General features: G+C 38.2%; 1 protein-coding gene across 8 annotated transcripts in view; it reads right to left on the reverse strand.

Annotated features, from left to right (window-relative positions):
- The window catches only part of SUGCT (succinyl-CoA:glutarate-CoA transferase), a 363,338-nt gene extending 342,197 nt beyond the window's left edge, over nucleotides 1-21,141 (reverse strand). For 6 of the 8 annotated variants that reach the window (XR_010470196.1, XR_010470194.1, XR_010470197.1 and 3 more), the window contains exons 1-6: nucleotides 20,910-21,141; nucleotides 16,829-16,880; nucleotides 16,659-16,732; nucleotides 12,407-12,492; nucleotides 11,544-11,594; nucleotides 5,581-5,701 (exon numbers count right to left, since the gene is read on the reverse strand). Coding sequence is in view for 4 of the 8 variants with exons in the window: in XM_065051998.1 (XP_064908070.1) it covers nucleotides 5,581-5,701; nucleotides 11,544-11,594; nucleotides 12,407-12,492; nucleotides 16,659-16,732; nucleotides 16,829-16,880; nucleotides 20,910-21,078 (553 nt within the window). In the remaining 4 variants the exon portion in view is untranslated. The remainder of the gene's footprint in view (nucleotides 1-5,580; nucleotides 5,702-11,543; nucleotides 11,595-12,406; nucleotides 12,493-16,658; nucleotides 16,733-16,828; nucleotides 16,881-20,909) is intronic. The other 2 variants (XM_065051999.1, XM_065051997.1) reach the window with 2 other exon arrangements.
- Between the last annotated feature and the right edge of the window lie 298 nt (nucleotides 21,142-21,439).

Below are 21,439 nucleotides of genomic sequence, written 5' to 3' on the forward strand. Positions count from 1 at the left end.
ACACTGTGGTTGGCTTTTCTTTCCTCTTGTGAGAATACTAGAGGAAAAGCAGGATACAACATTAAAAAATACAATACATCAAACATACAACATTACATCTTCTCCTGAGAAGCAGTTACAAATTATCAGTACAAAACAAAATATACTGGGAAGTACCAAATGGTAGATCTTTTGAGTTAATAATAACTTTAATGTAGATGGGTGAAGAACTATTTTCCTTCTCATACGTTCATCAGAATCACTCCAGACACACACACGGTTTACTTACTATTTCAGAAGAGTTCTTATTTATGGATATTAAAGGCTCTATGCACATCAAATAAAAGCTAGATGTACAATTCCAGATTCAGACCCATATGAAACGTCGGTGATACACAACACTTCTATAAAACTTTTGCCATTCTTTCCACCTAACTTCTGCCTTTTTACAGCAATACTGTTTGCCAACAACAACAACAAACACCAAACAGTTTAGTACACTCCATGTATTTGTAAATTCACAGTTAAGACTGAGTCTTTTGGGGTAGAGACTGCAAATCCTCAAGAAATATTATCAGTTACAGTAACACAAAGTTAATAAAAATACAAATCTCAAAAATCTCATCTTTGTAGTTTATTTTGGAATATTTCTTTAGAGTATTTCTAAGATCTTCTATAATTATCATTATGTATTAAATTTATTTCATGCATAAGTATACCAAAAAGTCTTTACGGGAGTAAAATTTCTTTAGAAGGCAGAAAACAAAGCATCACATCCATATTTTAAAAAATTAAATGACAGAAAATAAAATATTGAAACAAGATTTTGTAATGTCACAAGCAACACACGAAGCAACCTGCATATAATATAAAGTATTATTTCCTAGAAAAGGAGGAGACAAAAAAAAAAAGATTAAAAAAAAGAGGAACACTGTCTTCAGCAAAGCCTGTACAGAAGAGTAAGCACAATTCACTCAAAATAGCAGAGAAAAGGGATGGGGCAGAGAACCTGAAAGGAGTAGCTTTCGTTATTCAAAAACAAACCATAAAATTCTTTTAAAATATATTGCCTTCAGAGTAAGAAAAGGGGGAAAAAAAACGAAGACCTTTAATTTAAAAAGAATGTTGTCCTTTTAAACACTGCCCCCTCCTGTTCAGAAATAAACTGTGACTTTCTTAGTTGAAGCAAAACACAGACCCTACCGATAGCAACCAGTGCTCACTTCCTTGTGACCTGTAAATGAATTATTTTAACAAGCCAATTTTCAAAAACTTAAACCAATCTCAACCACAGAACTGTTAAAATATAACATGTTTAATCTAGTTCTAAGATCCCTCTCTTCAGCAAAGCCACCGTAGTCAGAACAGGCAGTTTGGAGTTCAAGAGCACTCAAAGCAGCAGGAATGTTGGGAAATGTCCTGGAAATCCTGGCAACTGCAGGGCTGGATACTTTCAGTCAGAGCTTTCTGGATAAGAAACTCATTTTGATAACCACAACTTTCAAAATGCCAAAAAGGAGACTGCATCTGGCTTACCTATGTCTAAACTTTCCACGTACATATAACCCTGGAATTCATGAAAAATTACGATCAGCAACAACTTGCAACAGTACAAAATTCAAAAAGAGGCAATTCCATACAAACATTATTCCTGTATTTAAGAAAAATTGCTCAATTTTGGATAAGTTATAAAGTAGCATAGCTTCTGACTTCTAAGGAACACATGTTCCAGATTTTACATCCCGCTACAGTACATGCCTATTTAGCTTAAGTAGTCACCTCTGTATCTGTTCCACTAACAAAAAGCATTTTATGTAACAGAGTCCAATCTTGATCTTTAAGCTGTATAAGAACCAGAATTTTGAATGTTTTCAGAATGTCTCACAGAAAGTTTCTGCTAGGGAGCGAAGCAGGTTTGTTTTGCTACATTAGGAAAAACAACTTAGAGCTGTTTGCTTAAAACCCCAATTATTTCTGTTCTTTAGAGTGAAGACTTGAAAGAATGGGAGACCTTTTTGTCATGCTGTTATTTTTCATTTACAATAGAAAATCCTCAAATCCACCTCTGTTAGTGCTCCAAAGCTAAAATCTCAGTCCACGAAGAACATGCACCAGAAGGAGAGTTAAGTTTAATGGAATACACACAGGTGTCATGTTACAGATGGCACATATGAACTGTTCACCAACCCATGACCAATGCAATATACTCCAAAGACAGACCAGCCCCATCAGGCCCAACATCAAGCAGTATGAAACAGAACAGTATCACAAGGAGTGTACTCCTTCAGCATTCTTAACCACTTCAAGGATCTGGCAAATAACCTAATCTGCAGACAGGTAATGGCTGATATAACAATAACCAAACACAAAATGCAGCTGGCCGGTGCTGAACCAGCCAGTGACCAGGATAAAAATGTTGTACGTGAGCCCTTAAGAAGAAGAGACTATCAGTTAGTGCTGACTGTCAATTAGTGACTCTCAGGTCTGAAGACAAATGCAAGACCACTATTTTCACACAAATCTTGTCACAAATAGCAGTGTCCAAAAAGTGAAAGCACCATTCTTTCTAAGTGTAACAACCATGACAACAATAACAACTCTCTGAGCACACTCTCCACTCTCCCTGGAAGGACAGAATACATTCTAGAGACAGAAAATTACTTTCAATCTTTTTGGATGGTCTCTAAAATTAAAAAAGTTTTAATATCCAATTTGATTTATTTATACTTGCATTCAATATACGAATGAGAAAAAAAAAAAAAGAAACTTGAAGACATCTTGATCACAGCTGCTATACAAGTTATGCTGTAGGGTGAAACTGATTCCTTCAGCTTGTTTATTGATTGCATTCCATACCTATGAAGTTTACACTTGAAAGGTAATATGGTTCCAAAATAAGTAACCAAAACACTCCAGATGATATTCAGTCTCATTAATGAGTTAACTAAATGGATAAGGGAAGTAGTGTCCAGTAATTACTTGTAATTTATTAAATGAATCAGCTATAATGTCTTCAGCATGTATAGTGACTATCAAGAAAAAAACCAAGAAAAACAAAAATGAAAGTTGGAAAAACACACTGATTCTGACATGCTGGACATGTTTATTTCTTGGTTACTTATTTATTATCAAATGTTATGCCAAAATGTCTGTGTCTACATATTTAAACATCTAAAATGTAATACAGTTCATGATAGTCGTTAACAATGACCAACATAATTTTGTCTGTTAACAACCATTATGATACCTAAAATACACCCTTAAAAATATTCAAAACTGCCTGAGTTGAACAGCATAAACCATTCTGATTCTCTGTTCAAAGACCTCATGACATAACTCATGTTATATTGTATATCCATTATCCTTCAGGATTCAAAAACCAGAAAGGGGTTGAGAACTAACAAATTTTTACTGTATCTTGTACAGACTGTGAGATGCCAAATGATGGATGGAATCCACTGTTTAGATGTAAAAGGGGTTGCTGTAACCAAGATAATTTGTCTCAACAATTTTCAACATTTGGGAAGACAACTATGCCATTTAATTCAACATTCCAGGCCAGCACATCTCTTACATCTGGCAAACAATACTTCTCTTTGGATCTTCCTTAACTCATATTTTCCATATCCCTAGCTAGGCACTTTATATACACATAACTTTCTATGGCATCACCAAAAAACCTTAGATTGTGTTCTCAGTCTCTTTGTATCTGAAATATGACATCTGAGCTCTCAGGAACTACTAGAATCAGCATGTCCCAGTTCATTCCACTTCAATACCAATCCTTATCCTCTTAGGTTGTCACAAGCATAGCTCCAGTTTCTAGTCAGGGGAACTGAGCACTTCTTGACAGCCTTTCAGAATGCAGTTACTTGCTTTCTGCACCAGTCTCTCTCAAAAAACAGCCATCCAACTCAGATGCCTCCACTTACGTAAACCTGCTTTTCCGGTCAAACACTGCAACGTATTAAAATGCCCAATAAACTGTCTATGGACAAATTTCTGTGCCCAGAGCCCCAGTATTTTTATTTAATAGGCCTCCATGTTAAAGAACCCAGAAGAAAAAGAACAGCACTTCAACACCATGAACAGCAAGCAACACTGGTGAGAGGTGCCTTTCAAAAGCAATGGATTGCCAATTAGGTTCACTGTTTGCTTCAGAAAAGGAAACAGAATGAACTCCTATGTTTACGTGAACAGATTAACATGTTCAGTTACTTGTGTGTGTTTGTGTGTGTGTGTTTTCACTAGCAAAGTTATAAAATCTTGATAACAACACAGGACCAGACCAAAAGTTCACCTTGCTTGGATATACTGCTGCAGGTGATCTATAAATACTCATTTACCAATTTGTTCTAAAATCCCTGTGTTTTGGATATTCAGTTTAACGAAGTTTATCAAATTGATCCTTTGCAGAAAATGGCCCAAGTATGAAATCTCCCTAAATAGTAGTGTACATAACTTACTGCCATAAAAATGTTTTAATGCTTTTACCAACCTCCTTTGCTCTTTGTCTAGCCTTCTTTATGATGGAAAAACAAATAAAACGTTCTCTTGGTCTCTTTCCATAGGCATTCATGTTTTAATCTGTGCAATTTGTATCAGCAAGTATTTTAACCTAACAACTTGATCTCTTTTTCATTGATTTCATAATTTTTAAAGTTAAACATTACTACACCAAACCTCTTCTAGTCTTTTCTTCACCCCACTCGCAAAAAAAAAAAGTATATTTGAATGCAGTAGAGCCAACAACAGCACAAAATAGTTTTGAACTGTAATATCTAGAATCAGGCCACACAGCTTTTAGAAATCAATCAGGAATTCCTTCTACTTAAATCAGTTTTCTACTTGATTGTACAAAATAAACAAACAAACCAACCCTTACTGCTCCATCACCATGATGTACTCTGTGTGACAGATGTACATTTGGTCCTAGTATGGTTGCTTCTTTTAAAGTGCTTAGATTGAGGCTTTGCTGTCTCCTGCACCTTGACTTAATTGATTTTTCATCTGTCTTTTTTTCTTTTTTTTTTAAGGTTACTATAGATTTTATGTCTTTATTCCTAGGAGATACATTGTCCTTAAACAGATGTTCCTTGTCACCTGTTAGATGCCCAAGATTTAACCATAATTTAAGATCTCAATTTGTTTTATGAGTACTTGACAAACATAACTGCATAATGCTGGAGAGAAAGATGTTTCAGGGCAGAAAAGAACACTGAGATCACCAGACCATAAATCTGCAATATGTAAACTGCAGCAGTAAAACTGTTCGGGAAAAACAAAACAAAACAAAAACACCTTAGGTATCGACCAGTTCAAAGCAAAACACAAGGAGTTCAGCCAGCCCTGGTTCCTCTGAAGTCAACAGGTACATGCCAGGCTGGCATGGTAACGCCACTGTTGAACAGCTTACGAGACGCTGACATAGTTGCTGCCTCTTAATTTTTCTGTAACTTTTTTTGAATTGGACAGTCAAACTCATTCTTTCAATTTATCTTAACAGACGTAACAATATACTTCTGTATAACCACATGACTTTTATAACAAGTTGACTGGAATAAAGAAAATCATGAACACAAGTAACTGAAATTAAAGTACCTGTTATTGAACAGTACACTAGGTGAGGAGCAATCTTTTTAATGTCTTGATAACCCAGACCCATTTCAGCCAGTTTCCCGGGGACGTAGTTTTCCACAAAAACATCAGACACTGCTGCAAGCTTCAGAAAGGAAAAGGATGAGTAAGATTTGTTAGATGACCTTTCAAAAGTTCAATAAAATCTTCACATACCTTAATTTTAAAATCTCACAAATCAAAATGCCTTTAGTCTTTGTGAAAACCTACAAACTTATACATTTTTGGCCTGTCGAATGGCGCATCTCTGCAAACTACGTAGTAGTAGAGATGCTGCATATCTGGAAAGACTACTGTCAAAATCCTAAAGTGATTAGACAAAACAGTAATATAATTATTTTATCAGTATCACATCAATTTCCCAAGACTTGAAGATCATTTACAAAACAATCATCACCTTTACACCTGCACTTAGACTGAGAAAAAGGGGGAAAAAGAAAGCATACTCTTCACATTTTCTCTCCTTAGAAATATTTTTATAAATAGTTTTTCATTTTAAAATAATTAATTATAATTACTGTAACAGTGGCCACATATCTCACTTCCTGTATGCAGAAGCAGAATAAGGAGCCCAAAAATGTTCTTGGGTTGAAATGAAAAACTTAAAGTCAACTCAATTAGAATAGAGCTGTCAAGCTCCGCAATGTGACTTTCTCCATCACATGTAAATGAATGACCTAGTCCAAAAATCTACTGAAGGATTAACACAAAACTATGACGGGCTTTAAGTGACATCTTTTTTTCTTATAAAAGTTATAAACAGATATACATGTATCAATAGGACTAATACTAATTAAGAATTCCTGAAGCAAGAGAACTACATGATAAAGAAAGATGTATGCTTTGGGGAAGTTGTAGAGATTTTTTTGCTCACGGTTTGTTTTTTTTCTTTCCCCCACTGGAATTTAATAAATTATTCCCTGTCAGGTACACATGTTTGTGCACACACTTTTAAGCATAACATAAAACATTTAGTTTTTTGATGTTATTTGCAGCTCAGAGTCACATTCTCCAAAACTACCATGTAGCTGTCTGATTAACCTATGCAGTATACAAAACCAGTTTCTATACACTAGTGCTATGTAACAGCAATCAGAAGCATTTTTGTTCTAGCATGGAGGCTGTTCAGCTGAATCTAAGGCCAAAAAAGCTGCCAAGCCAGCAGGTATTTAACAGGAAAGACAGAAACTGATTCTTATTCAGACAAAGCAGCACACAATTTATGAGTGCTTTAATTGGATACACTGAAGAGACATCAATAACATTTATGGAAACTAAGTTCACATATGGTGAAGGTGCATTTTAAAATATGTTATTAAGTATTTCTAAAGTGGATATGTCAAGAACCTGTAGGACTATCAAATGAGAAATAGTCTCCAGATTCTTAATAAGCATTGCTGGGTTTCAATGCGGACAGCTGCCTGGTTTGTTAATCCCTTATTCCATTGAAGCGAACAGAACATAACTTCCATGAAGTTATGAAAAAATATGCATTCATCACAATAAATTTCTCAAGAAGATCCAGGTTTACACAGAGCTAAAGCATTTGCTAGTGAAAACAGAAGTAGCTCAGACAGTCTACAGCTGTCCCAGTCATCGGTGCAGGACAGCAGATCAAGCCACCAAAGTAAGGTAAAGGGGACCACAACAGGGGCAAGCAATTTGTTCTTTAATAGTATGTTTGTATGAAAAATAAAGTTAAGGGGTTACTTCTCGAACTGATAATACTACAGATAATACTACAGCCTTAACTTACTTAATTCAAGAAACAAACTCAGTTATAGCTTGAATATTGCTCTCACTGGGGTTTTATAACCTATTCAATTTACAGTGATTGTATAGGCTAAAATGGTTTGAGAGTTGTTGTCCAACTCATAGTGAAAACCTCTCTCGAAAGGATGACATGCAGTACCATAACATAAAAAGCACTATACCTCTGGACTTGGCAACATACACGACATGACGACAGCGCTAAGTGAGGACACAATGACTTGGGCCCAGTTTGGCAGTGTGTATATTCTCAGAGAGAAATGAACATGAATTTTCAAGTCATCCTACAAGTACTGGGTCAGCTATACCACTAAGGTTTTCATGACACTTGGAAACAATCTTCCATGCATACAGGCAGCAGCCTGTGTATAGTACTTTTTTGATGGTTACTGAACCAAGCAAAGATATCCAGGGTTCTGCCATTGTGGACAAATGGATTCAGATTCTGATCCAAACAAACTGTATCTTCTTAAAACTCAAGGGATTTTCAGTCTCAATGAGGTTTTAAGTCCACCATCAACTGAAATTACACACCTGGTGTCCTGTAAATCCTCTGAACGTATCACTTGTATTTTAACCTCTACTAACAGAGTAATAGAGCAGACCCAAGTTGGAATAGTATGTATTCCAGACAGGACACTGATATGCTCCATGTCTATGCCTCAAGAAAGAAAAAAGGCGTAATGCATGCCAAGGAAGTCATTATGTTGAACAAAAATAACAAATAATGAGGCTACTATCTTTATAAAGCAAACTATTCGTACTTTTTGGAAGTTTTGTTTGGGGTTTTTATGGGGGAGTGTTTTTTTTTTTATAAAAAGCCCACAGAGGAGAGTGTGTATAAACATACATATAAACATATATATCTATACACAAATATGCATACTTATATGGGTGTGTGTATATATATGTGTGTATGTGTGAACAGTTTGTTTTATCAAGTGAGAGAGCATGCATGAGACACATTAACCTATCAGTTACATGTAATGGAAGAGGTGCTGTCAGCTCCTAGACAACTGAATTGTCCCAAGTTCTTCAAGTTAACTAATTAAGGCTAAATACTCAGGAGAAAGGTATCCTCAAGGTTGTTAAGAGAAGCTACTGACAATAACTGCTGAATAATGTTCTAAAGAGATGCTGAGCCAGATTACAACAAAATAATGTTAGAGCATGGGACTGCTGCACATACCATCACTGAAGAGAAAAAATCATTTTCATTCAGGGAGACATACAAATATGTGGAAGGCAGCTAATGGGGAGGCAAAAGCATTTGAAAGGAAGACAGGGCTACACATGACAGAGAATAAAGAAACAAAAAAAAAAAAAGACAAAAGAATACTTTTGTGGGAACCATGCAATGGTGTAATTCTGAAAGAATTACAGACCCTTGGACATGTACTTCATACTACTGTGCCAAACAAAGACAAGCAGCCAGGACCCCTGATTAACAGACTTATTCAGCCCACTTCATACTACTGACTGAACCATGAAGGCTGTAATTTTGTCATACATATACCTGAAGTCTCTCTCCTTTGTTTTTAATGTGATTCTAGATTCCGAAATTTGCCCTCTTCTACCTATATGGAATTTATGAGGGGGAAACAAAATTTATTCTAACCATACTACATTTCTTAATAATAATAAAAAATTACAAAAGTTATGACTTTTCTTTGTAGAGCCTAGGCTCAGGACACAATTCATATTCATGTATGAGTAACCAGTGTCACAAACTTCAATTTCTTCTTGCCATCAATTACTCTACAGACAAGAACACTACTTTTCATAGTAACATTCATAGTAACCAATATTTGCTGAACAATGCTCAATTCCACACACATCTGTCCTGATGTTACCAGGAGACAACTGACATCAAAAAGCCAGTTATAGATAACTTTCCTTTACGTATTCTTTTTGACAAAACTTGAAACAGAAGTTATATTCTAGTTCCATTTGAGATGCAATAACAGAACATCAAGACCACTGCATCAAATACTTCCAAAAACTATCACTTTAAATCAAGCACAATGATGAACAACTCTACAAGTACAGTCACATTTCAATAACACTTCATCATGTCAGTCTACAATACTGCTGTACCACAGACAGGGATGCCATTGATTTAAGGAACAGAAAGCTGTAGTGGTTAATTAAAGCAACTATAATAAAGGATAGAAACTATAGAAAAATATTAGCAACAAGACTGACCTTATTTTTAGATCAGTTCTGCAAAGCCTGCAGTTGCTTTCTAGCTTTTCCATTAGTTAGGTTACTTGTCAGAGATTTATCTTCACAAGGGAAAGAAATTTACCATAGGAGATCACTTCCACAGCTACTGTGGTAAATATTTAATAGAGTTAGTTCTCCCATTGGGAATTCTATTATATCACATCTTAGGAAGTAATTCTCATACATGCTTGATTATTTCAGTGACACCAACCTAAGGGTAAAATAATATTGCTGCTGACAGGAACCATTCTTCTGGAGCTCTTAAGTACTCTTACTGCCAGCTATCCTATCTTCAGCATCATGATAGCTCTACATTAGAGTGGTATGAGAGATCTTACTAGTAGAAAAAGGGTGGGAAGGACAGCACTGAGATGACAGAGAGGATGTTGCTCTTGTATGACAAATAGGGGAGAAGAAAGTTGCTGCTTTGATTTAAAAATTATGTGGGATTTGAACGCAACCAGGCACCCGAGCCTCAAGCACAAAGGTTATACTGCAAATTCTTAAGTCACCAACCACCCAATTCCACAGACCGTAAAAAGGTTGCAGGCATAAAGTTGTATGTTTAAAACCAGAATCAAGCAGTTATCTTCCTGTACAAATGACAATATGAGAAAAGGGGAACTTCCTAACCACAAATGGTGGTAGTCACCTAAGAAGCTTACTATGAAGCCACCTTTTCTCCAGCTCATCCTGACTCACAGAGCCAGCTGCCTTTCACTCTTCAAACAGGCCCAGCCCACACACAGTCAGTGGACATTTTGTGTAGAGTAGTTTTTCTTTCACTATTTTTAAAGGTCAAATAACAAGCTAGTCATCTTATATGAGAGGAACAATTTTTATAGCACTTATTTAGAATATGACTAGTTTATCCAAAAACACATCTGTTTTATAGCATGCAAAATTATTCCAAATGGCAGTGTCTGTTTCCAAAACCTTTAGAAGATAAACATACGGCTTCATAACAAGTCAACAATAAATGGTTCTGTTCTGCAAAGAGAAAAGGCACTGCAGAATCCTTGGCTTGTGAATGCCAAAGATTTCCATATAGAGTGTCTTTCTCAGAGCTGACAGGGAAGAAAAAAGGTCAGAAGTATCAGACAATCTATTTCCATTTCATGCAATATTCCAAACAAGAAATACTACCAGACAAATTCCACTTATTGCAGAACACATACAGTCTTACTGTGAAAAAGTGATTGGAACTGAAATTGAAACAAACAGTAACAGAAGCCAGCTCACCCTATTATACATGTTAGGCTAAAAATACAGCAATAGCAATTAGCAGGTCTTATGTTTCTCAATAAATAAAAAGGAATGACAAAGCACAAGTTTCACAGAATGTGAAATATGATGCTTTTATTAATTTTTCAATAGAAAAATGGATCACCCTTAAAAGACCATTATATTCTGAACTCAAATACTGAAAAAAAGAAACAAGTAATTAGTTTGACCTACAGAATAGTGTTTTCTCAGAAAGATGCACAGCAACTGAAGTCACAAATACACTGTAACATTCAAAAACCCACAAATACCGGAGCCCAGTATCTCCTCCTTGTAAACTGCTCACTGACTTGAGCAGATCTGTCCAGCTGGAACCTTTCTAATGAAGTACAGCGAGATCAACTAAAGCAACATCAAAAGGAGAGTGCTAGGCTCTTAGACCTTTTCCTCACAACATCTCATCTGAAGCTTCTTATGACATTGTCACGTAAATTTTATATCTAAAATCATTAGAAATGACACTGAACATCAAGTCCAGAAGCACACAGAACAGAGGCTATATACTGTACTTTAACAAATTTACTGCACATATGCATATTTTTAGTTATCAGATATCAAATTAATACTTGAAATGCAGAGTTTATTCTTTATCACTTAGGATCAAAACAATACAAAATAGGTACAGCCTGCATGCTACCAAAACCTACCTCTCTGATTAGCTTTGCTCCTTTTGAATCCTTCATGTTGATTGCTATACTCTGGGGATAAAACAAAAAAAAATATACAACAGTAATTTACGTGAAAGTCCTTCAGGCAATTAGCAGCCTGTTCTAAACATACCAAGTCAAGTTTCACCATACAGCTAAATCAAATAAGTAAATTTTAATACACACACATCACCTCCACCTGGAAAAAAAAAAAAAAAAAAAAGATAAAATAAAAAAACCACTGTTGGGAAAGCAAGCTGAACTGTCTCACCAGTGGATCAGACAAGCATCAAATCAAGTCTGACAGATTTGCAGTTGGGAGCTGCACTGCAGCCTGTCCACTGTATGTTTGCACAGCACCTACTACTGCAAGTACACATGGGGACACCAGAAGCATTTGTTTCAATGGCAATAAGCCATTAAACAGCTCTGGCACATCATGAAACTTCATCTTAATCACAAGCTGCCCTTAGCGAACCTGACTGGAATGATGTCTGCTCTCCTTCAGCTCCAGATGGCAGCTGGTGCAGGTCTGCTGAGCTGATGCACCTGAAAAAAAGTGATCCTTCAAATAAAATAACCCTTACTTTCAACAGGGTTCATTTTCAGTCAGTTTGCACCAGCAACTGAGGACTGCCAGGACCACTCTTGATTTTTGAGTTTAACTCAGCTGACCATAGCACCATATCAGAGATTTGTATCCTTTTTGTTTCAAAAGAACTGGTTTTCTCCTTAAATGTATTCATAACACCTTAAGGCCAATGGAACTATTGCTCCATTATATATGTTAATAATCAAGCAAAGCAGAAGCATTGTCTTCAGTTGTAAACATGGTCTAATGTTCAATACCATAGCCCATTTACCTTTTTATTTCTATTGACACTGAGAAAATAAACACTTTCTGTTCCAGCAAAAGGTGGGCCCCAGGCTCTTGTATCATCACCAGCTCCTGAAAGAAATACCATCACATTTTAATAGTTGTTCAATATCATACTGCCAACAAATAAAAAGAATAAAAAGTTTTCCTACATCATATTTAAATCATGTAAGCTTCATCTAGCAGGCAGGACAAAAATTAGTTTAAGTACGTATGTTTGGGAGTTTTGTTTGGTCGGTTGTGGATTTTTGTGTTTTGTTTTTAGGGTTTGGGGCCAGGGTCAGGGGCGTAGTTTGCTTCATTGGTTGCGGTTTTTTTACCTTAAAGCAAAACTACAATGTCATTCTTCTAGGCAGTCTGGAAGGATTTAGTAAAAGCTCTTGCCACACACTGAGTCACACAGTGCACACGGTCAATAAGCCATTCCTGAAACGCTCTGGACACAACAGCAAGATACCACTGATCAGCAACAACTTGTTAAGCTGCATGCTGCAGAACACCAAGAAAAAGCAGCATGTGCTATAGCTAGTGCAATCCCCCACTTCCAGCCCTTCCAGAAATACACTTGCCTTAAAGAAAGGCAAGATGGCTTTAAAGCTGCTGCAGACACTGATGTCACTTTATCATTTATGCTTAATTTCCAATTTTAAACCTTGCTTAAGTGTCACCAAGACTGGCAATCTATTTCAATTAGAACTAAAGCTAAATTCAAATTCAGATATAATCACCATCCTGAGTGCTTGCAAGCATGCACATTCCTGTATCTATTTCAATACCTAGACTTTATCTACTTGTTAACTTCACGTGAGTAAAAACTTTCCTTAGTGAGGCAACACAGAAGACTTTGATACTAGCACAGATACAGAAGCAAGCTGAAGGACCTTTGCTCTTTCACCACAGAGCCACTGTATATATAGCCACTGCTATATGCTATGGTAACACAAAATCTACAGCCATTTAAGATAAACTGTGGTAGAATGTATACAAGCATATAAATTACTCATCAACATTTGTAATATTTACTATATCAGAGAACTATTTTGGTTCAAGAAGGAAGTTTGCAGGGGGGAAAAAAAAGATCTCTTCTGTATGGTAAGACCGAGCCATGCAAACAACAGTTTTCAGCAATACCTTCCATGCAGGACGCTAGCATGGTTACTGTCCTTTATGTATTAATACTCTTGTGAAAGTAGGCATGCTCCTACAGAAACATCTGATTACTCACATGCTAAAGTGTTGGAAATTCAGAATCCCCAGGCTGCCCTTCTCCTTCAATGAAAAAAACAAAACTCTAAGAGCTGTAATGCGTACTTCATCGCCGACACGGCTCCACTCCTACTAACTTGGAATAATATCACTGCCACTCTCAACTGATAGTACAAAACTGATGCAGCTTCTGCTCTGTCACAAAAGTGAAAACAATAGTGAGTGATTAAGGATGACCCATAAGTTGATGTGTCAAGACTTTTGTTAGACATTCTAGGTCTTGTTAAGTGTTCAAATATTCCACATTTCCTATTTAAAATAAAATATAGGGAATGTAATGTGTTTTAGTAACTCAAGTGTGCAATTATCTCCACCAGCTCTTTTCAAAACTAATACTGCTAAAAGAGAGGAACTTAAAACATGGAAACTTAAAGAGGGAAAAAATACATGACATAATGTGCAGCTGCTCTGGTATAATTACATGCCTCAAATGCATAAAATTGAAAGCCAAATGCATGCAATATTAAAAATAAATAAATAAATAAATGCCGTGCAATTTGTTATTCTTCTTGCATGGTCTTAAGATCTAAGAAGTGTAGGTTTTTTTCCATAAGAATGAAATACCTTTTATCATTACCCAGTCCTCAACAACTATTTGTATAAGAAGTGCATGTGCTGAGTGGAAAATGAAAACCATTGTGTTAAGCTAAAAAAAAAAAAAAAAAAACCACAAAAATTAAATAAATCATATTTATGAGGCTCATTACCCAAAGTCCAATCAAACTCAGAAGGAGCTACACAAGTTTCTACATCTGAAAAGACACACTCAGAGCTCATTACCCTCAGACACTTTCAGCCCTAGCATGAAAATTTTCATGGAAATTCAGAGATCTCCCTTTTCCAACAAACTCACATCTCTACCTATACAGAAGTATCAGATCCCGGACTTAAAAGACACAGCTACCTCATGCAGAAAATAACTTTTGTTCACTTTGCACAATTCCAAAGAAAGATTTCTCTGACAAGGCAACTTTTGATTAACAACTTTAAACTATACTGGAATATTGAAATTACTCTCAAGAGAAAGGTGATATAGTATGCCAAGTCACCCTATACTCAAACAGTCAAAATGCTTGCCATCCCCAGCCGATCGGTATGATATTACAAAAAAGCTGTGCTAACAAACAACATATGTATTTTAAATGCTCATATTGCCTTTCTTCCTTGTAATAATAAAAATGAAAATAGCAGGTAGAGTTTGTTTCCAAAATTAAATTGACTGTCATTTATTCTAATCCTGAATAGTAATATGTATTCCTATGTAAAATTGTTTAAGATATTTTGGCTCAGAGGGAAGTGAACTGAAGATTCTGAATTCCCAAAAGGGCAAAACACTTTTTTGGTAATTCTTACATAACCTTCTCACCACATCACAAAAAACACCATACACCTAAGCATTCACAAGCCCAATTTAAAACCTGAGCAAAGTCCAAACAATTCAAACAAAATCAATTTAGTTTTGAGTGAAGAAATAAGACAATTTAATAAGTGATGACTCAGAGCTGTCTTGCACATTAATATCTGAAAAAGTTACTTGACCCTACAACTTCAACCTTCTCCCACTATTTTATTCTCTAAATACAGACTACTCCTGATCAAAACACACATACACGGAGCACACTGTTAAAGCAAATAGATCATACATGTATAACAAAGCCTACTAATAATTATCTCTCTACCACAACAGAAATACTACAAGGATGTAAAATGTTCCCAAACTCGAAAATTGCTACCTCAAAAAATATGCAAACACCTACAAAATTAATTATTTCTTAGAAAAATACCACACACATTGCCAGCAAAACTGCACCATCAACAAATAAACATATTGTGTATTGGGTATGCATGGCAAGGTTTTGGCAGCAAGGGAACTACAGGGGTGGCTTCTGTGAGAAGCTGCTAGAAACCTTCCCCATGCATGATAAAGCAAATGCCAGATGGTTCCAAGACAGACCCACCACTGGCCAAGGCTGAGCCCATCAGTGATGGTGGTAGCACCTCTCGGTGCATAACGACAGCGGCAGTCAGAAGAGAGGAATGAGAATATGCAAGAGAAACAACTCTGCGGAGACCAAGGTCAGTGAAGAAAAAGGGGGATGAGGCACTCCAGGCATCAGAGCAGAGGTTCCCCTGGAGCCCGTGGTGAGGCCAGCTGTCCTGTTGCAGCCCATGGAGGTCCACAGTGGAGCAGATCTCCACCTGCAGCCCAGGGAGGACCCCATGCAATAACAAGAGGATGCCCAAAGGAGGGTGTGACACTGTGGAGAGCCCACACTGGAGCAGGCTCCTAGAAGGACCTGTAGAACTGTGGAGAGAAAAGTCTACGCTGGAGCAGGCTTGCTGGCAGGACTTGTGACCCTGTGGGGGGACCAATGCTGGAGCAGTCTGTTCCTGAATGATTGCACCCCATGGAAGGAACCTGTGGGAAGGACTCACATTGGAGAAGTTCATGGAGAACTGTCTCCCATGGGAGGGACCTCATGCTGGAACAGGGGAAGAGAGTGAGGAGTCCTCCACTGAGGAGGGAGGAATAGCAGAGACAATGTGTCATGAACTGATCACAACCCCCATCCCCCTGCACCACTCAGAGAGAGGAGGTAGAGAAAAATCAGGAATTAAGTTGAACCCAGGAAGAAGGGAAGGTATTTTAAGATTTAGGGGTTATTTCTCATTTCCCTACTCTGATTTGATTGGTAATAAATTTAACTAATTTCCCCAAGTAAAGTCTGTTTTGCCTGTGACAGTAATTGGTGATGAATCTCTCGCTGACCCTATCTCAACCCACAAGCCTTTATCTTTTCTCTCTCCTGTCGAGTTGAAGAGGGGAGTGATAGAGCTGCTTTTATCTTTCTAAATATTTCTAAAAGTTTTCCATCTTGCATTCACAGTCCTGTGTGACTTAAAATACATAAACAACTATTTGTTAAACTACTCCACATTGTTGTAAAAAAATAGACAAATAAAAACCTTACCTGGTCTTTCCACTTTTATAACTTCAGCTCCTAGATCTCCTAAATTCATTGTGGCAAAGGGCCCTGCAAGCACCCTGTCATATTAAAAAAAAAAAAATATCATTTTCTTAGTTTTTCCAATCAGAATATTTGCATCTAGACAGACCATGCCAAACAGACAAAACACAAACCTTGTTAAATCAAGAATTTTCACACCATCCAATGGCTTTACTTTACTAGCACCTGACAAGAAACAGAAAACAGTAACTTACTCTTGAACTTTTTAGTTTTGTAGGATATGTTTCTCATTGGTAGTCTGAAACAGTTTTTTATTACACACTCCCATCATCCTGCCTCACCTCCCTCCCCAAATAAAAGATAATAAAACTTTCTGCCCAGTTAGGTTATTAGGAGTGCATTACATTAGTAAAGCCTTGCAAAGTTGGAAAACCTGACAGTTAACATTGCAGAATCTATTCTAAACACCTAAAAATTCTACAATAAAACTATTTTTAGAGATTTTTTTTCTATGTGCCTTCCACAAACACTCACATAGCTTTTAAAAACTGAACTGAAGGAAGATCCAATAAAAGCATAACAAGCAACATCACAACGATAGAATAAAACCAATGGTTAGCAGACCAATGTGAAGCATAGTATCCTCACAAAGCATTTTGACCTGCGTAGGCCCATGCACTTGCATCACACACAAAAAAATAATATCTGCATTTCAAAAAAAGAGGCTACAAAACTGAAGACAGAACGTAGAACCCAAGGAAATACTCATTCTGTCTTTAACTTTCAATGGCAGTTTCACACAGAAGACAACTATGAGGAAATCATTACGCTTTCCTCCTTTCCCTCAGCCTTTCCAACCTGACTAGCTCTACGAAATAACAGCAGTGGCAACAAGCATCACAGTCAGAGCAAGCAGTCTCATAGGCCAGACCACATGTTTGCCAACCCTGGCTTCACTGACCTCGAGTAAGGATCTTCTGCTAACTCAGTGTACTATTTAACTGCAGGCTGGGGATGCAGACACTTCACCACCCTGTGTGGATGGTAATTTCTTTACTATTTAGAAGATGGTCTCATACCATGCACACACACAAAAAGGCACCTGGCCAATAACAGCACAAATATTACACAATACTAACTTGTGGTAAGCATCACTTTTTGGTGTTTCTCTAAGTAAAACATGCCTGGGGGAGGACAAAACCCCAATGAATTCAAGCACAGACTTCCTCATAGAACAGGAAGAAGACATGAACAACAGTCCCTCAAAGTGTGCAGGACAGTGTGGTACATCTCCAGTCATACAGCAGTAAATGCCTGTGTCACCTGCCCCACACTTCTTCCATCAGACCTGAGCCACCCTTCAGTCACCTCCATAATTCTCCCTCCCACCTTACATAGATACGGTAAGAAGGAGATTAATAGATACACAATAATAAATACATACAATAATAAAAAGATACAGAGATACAAAGCAGCACTGGGACTTCAAGGATTCTGCCAAAAGCACTGTACAATGAGAACACTTGCATCTCATTCTTCATCTTCATGACAATTTCCTCAGTTATTACCTATCACTCCAGAGGGACTTGACTTTAACAGGTCTTAGTTTAAATACAATGTGCAGACCAAGCAGTATGTTGAAAATGTGCCTATATAGGGACTGGCCATGTGTTTTGCACATTTCAAAGCCTTTAGGAAAGCCCAGGCTGACACCTCTCTTCAATGCTGCATGGCCTCAGCGAAATTTCCAGGTGTTAGAAAATACTCGTGCTCTCGCCAAGTAAACACCACAGATTCTCCAGCATAACCTCAATTTCATCAAGTTAGCTCTGTCTGAACAAACACTTAAGCATATGCTTGTCTGTTAAGGAGCTGAGTGCACCATTTGCTTCACAATGGTATTACTCTGTGTTTACAGAAAATATGTAAACAACAGCTTTACTGAAGAGCACAGCTCCCTAAAAAACTAAAATATACATATAATTATAGTTAACAAAATGGTCCATCTTCCTCTTTTTTTTCCCCACACCTTTTAAAGCTGCACTCTCTTACTCAATAGTTCGCTTATTCTCCTCCTGAGACAACATTACTTAGTGTTACTTAACTCTCACACTACCAGAACAGCAGCAGCTTTTACAGAGCCAACAGGTTCTCTACCTGTGGATAACTGAGTTGCAGGAATTCATACAGATATTTCCCAAAGAAGCCTATAAAGTGTTAAGATTAGCTGGCCAATATGCATTTATGCATAACTAAGACTGATTAATCCTTACTAATTACCGTATCACTCATATTATGGTAAGATCTAACACTCCATTTAGGGATTAGAACTCTTCTATATAATTGCTGTTTCAGAGGCAAACAGGCCATTGTGATTTTTTTAATGCCAATAAATAACTCTGATGTTCACAACAATGAAAAAATGCAAGAAAGAGGAGCAATCAAAAGCTTACTTTTGAAATTCTGAGGAAAAAAAAACAGACCTGTTAGTCTTTTCAAACTAGAAGAGCACAGATATTCAAAACCAAAAACTTGTAGGACCTAGATATGCATTCCCACAAGACATTAATTTGCTAAAACAATTACAATAGAAAGCCTTTTGATTCTCAGAGAAACAGCTGTTCTAGTACACTGACCCTGAGTACCAAAGTGCTACCAACTGCTTATTGCCAGAACTAAAACAAACAAAACCACACCACAAACAAACAGAAGAGATCAGAATTTATCAGTATTGACCACAAGCATCTCCTACTTTTTTTTTTTCCTTTCCTTGCTAGCCTCTATCAGGCACATAACCAAAGTTAAATTTTTCCCACAAAATGTTTTTTTGTTGGAATTCTGGCTCAATACTCCAAGAATCTCTAAAATACAAACTCACGGTTTCTCTTGTATTTTTGCTTTTAATTATTCCAGTAACTCGATGACTGATAGAAAAATCCACTCTCCTATCTCTAACTATATTCTATGTTCTTTATTCCCATTATGTATCTACTGTAAATAAGAGAGCCATGTGTATCTTTTATAAATAACTTTGATGAAGAATAAATAGAGCCATTCACTCTCAGTATGATTAAAACTCTTTAGTTAAGCTCAGTAGATTGTTCCAAGGTTGCTTTAATGTAATAATGAGTAACCAACCAACAGAGAGAGCATTCTATAGAACAGAAACCAATTTTCACATCATACTCCCAAAAAAAGCTTTCCTTTATACTGGTAAGTCACAGAAAAGGGCACTGAGAAGAAAGCTTATTAGTATATTTAATTTGCATTGTTATAAAAATAATAAAAGGAGATTCCATTCTATTTACATCCAATTCCAGACAAGATCACTCCTTAAGTGTATTATCTCTACTTTGATTGCACAATCAATATTTTTTAGTTCATACATGCAGCAAGTCACGATCAAGTCCAACACTACCATGGATTAATTCACTATCAATAGGAACTCTCCAACCAGAGACACACTTGGTACGTTTATCTTGCAAAATAGAATCCCAAACTTCCTCTGATTCTAATGCAACTGTTAATTTTTTTTTTTCCAAGTTACTAAATAATAGAGAAATCCGGGAGCCAGAGGAAAGTGACTATGTTGCAGCTTGGTTTTATTTTTTAAATAATTTTAATTTTATAATTTAATAATTAAATTATATATTATATATTTTATATATAATTAAACTTGAAAATTTGTTGGGGGATTTTTTTAAGCGGAAGAAAAAAGACGAGTGTATGAAGTTAAGAGTTCCGCAACCTTTGGAAAACTCAGGCCTAGGAGCGGACAGCGGGCACTTTTCCCCCCGTCAGCCGGAGCGGCCCGGGGAGCTGCCCCGCCACAGGCGCAGCAGAGCTGCCGGCAGCGCTGCCGTGCAAAGTCCATCGCAGCCCCGCGGAGAGAGGAGCCGCACACCGAGGCTACACAAGCGACGCGACCCCGTTCGCCACCTCACCCACCGCCCCAGGCCCCGCAGCGCCAGGGAAGGGGGACAACAGCGCCGGTAGCGGGCTCAGCACCCGGCAGGACGCAGCTCCGTTCCCCTCCTCACACACGCCGGAGCGCGGAGCTGCGAGAGAGCCGCAGCAGGAGCCATCCCTCAGGTGTTTAACGCCCCTCCCGCTCCCGCCCCCCCAGCCAAGTGACCGCAACCCCTGTCCAAGCCGCCTGTGGCACCGCCTCAGAGCCCCGGCGGGACCTAACGGGCAACGGCGCTCAGCGAAGTGAGGGAGGGAAGGCTGAGGAGGAGGGCGCGGCGCGGCTACCTGCCGGCGGAGCGCCTCCGCCCCGCGCCCCACCGCCGTTGCTAAGGAAGGCGGCTCTCAAAGCTCCGGGGCAGCGCGGCGAGGCGCTGCAGCCGGCAGCTGCGGGGCACGGGCTCCCCCACAGCCCGCCACAGCGGCAGCGCCTTCTTCCCAGCCCAGCGCGCAGCATCTTCGCGCCCAGTCACCCGCTGCTCGAAGCAACGCCGAGCGCCTCAGCGAGCGTCGCGAAAAGGTGCGCGCCCCGACACACCACGCAAGCGCAGCTCCGCACCGCCCCTTCCCGCCTCCCGCACCTGGGGGAGCGTTAAATTGTTCCCGGGTTGGAGCAGTGCGCCGGCGCTGTCTCTGGGTTTTCCCGCCATGAGTTGTAGGGGTGCGGTGAGTTGTCGTGTTCCTTCCTCAGCGGCGCAGGCGCGGGTTGTCTCTCCGGTAAAGTAGTCCCCCGTTAAAAGGGTGGCTGTGCTGATTTTCTTAGCGTGCAGGACGCAGGTAGCTGGACTTCACAAACAGGGAGGTGTCTTGCAGATGTT

The sequence above is a fragment of the Columba livia genome, chromosome 2 (genome assembly GCF_036013475.1).
Source record: "Columba livia isolate bColLiv1 breed racing homer chromosome 2, bColLiv1.pat.W.v2, whole genome shotgun sequence".
Lineage (NCBI taxonomy): Eukaryota > Metazoa > Chordata > Aves > Columbiformes > Columbidae > Columba > Columba livia.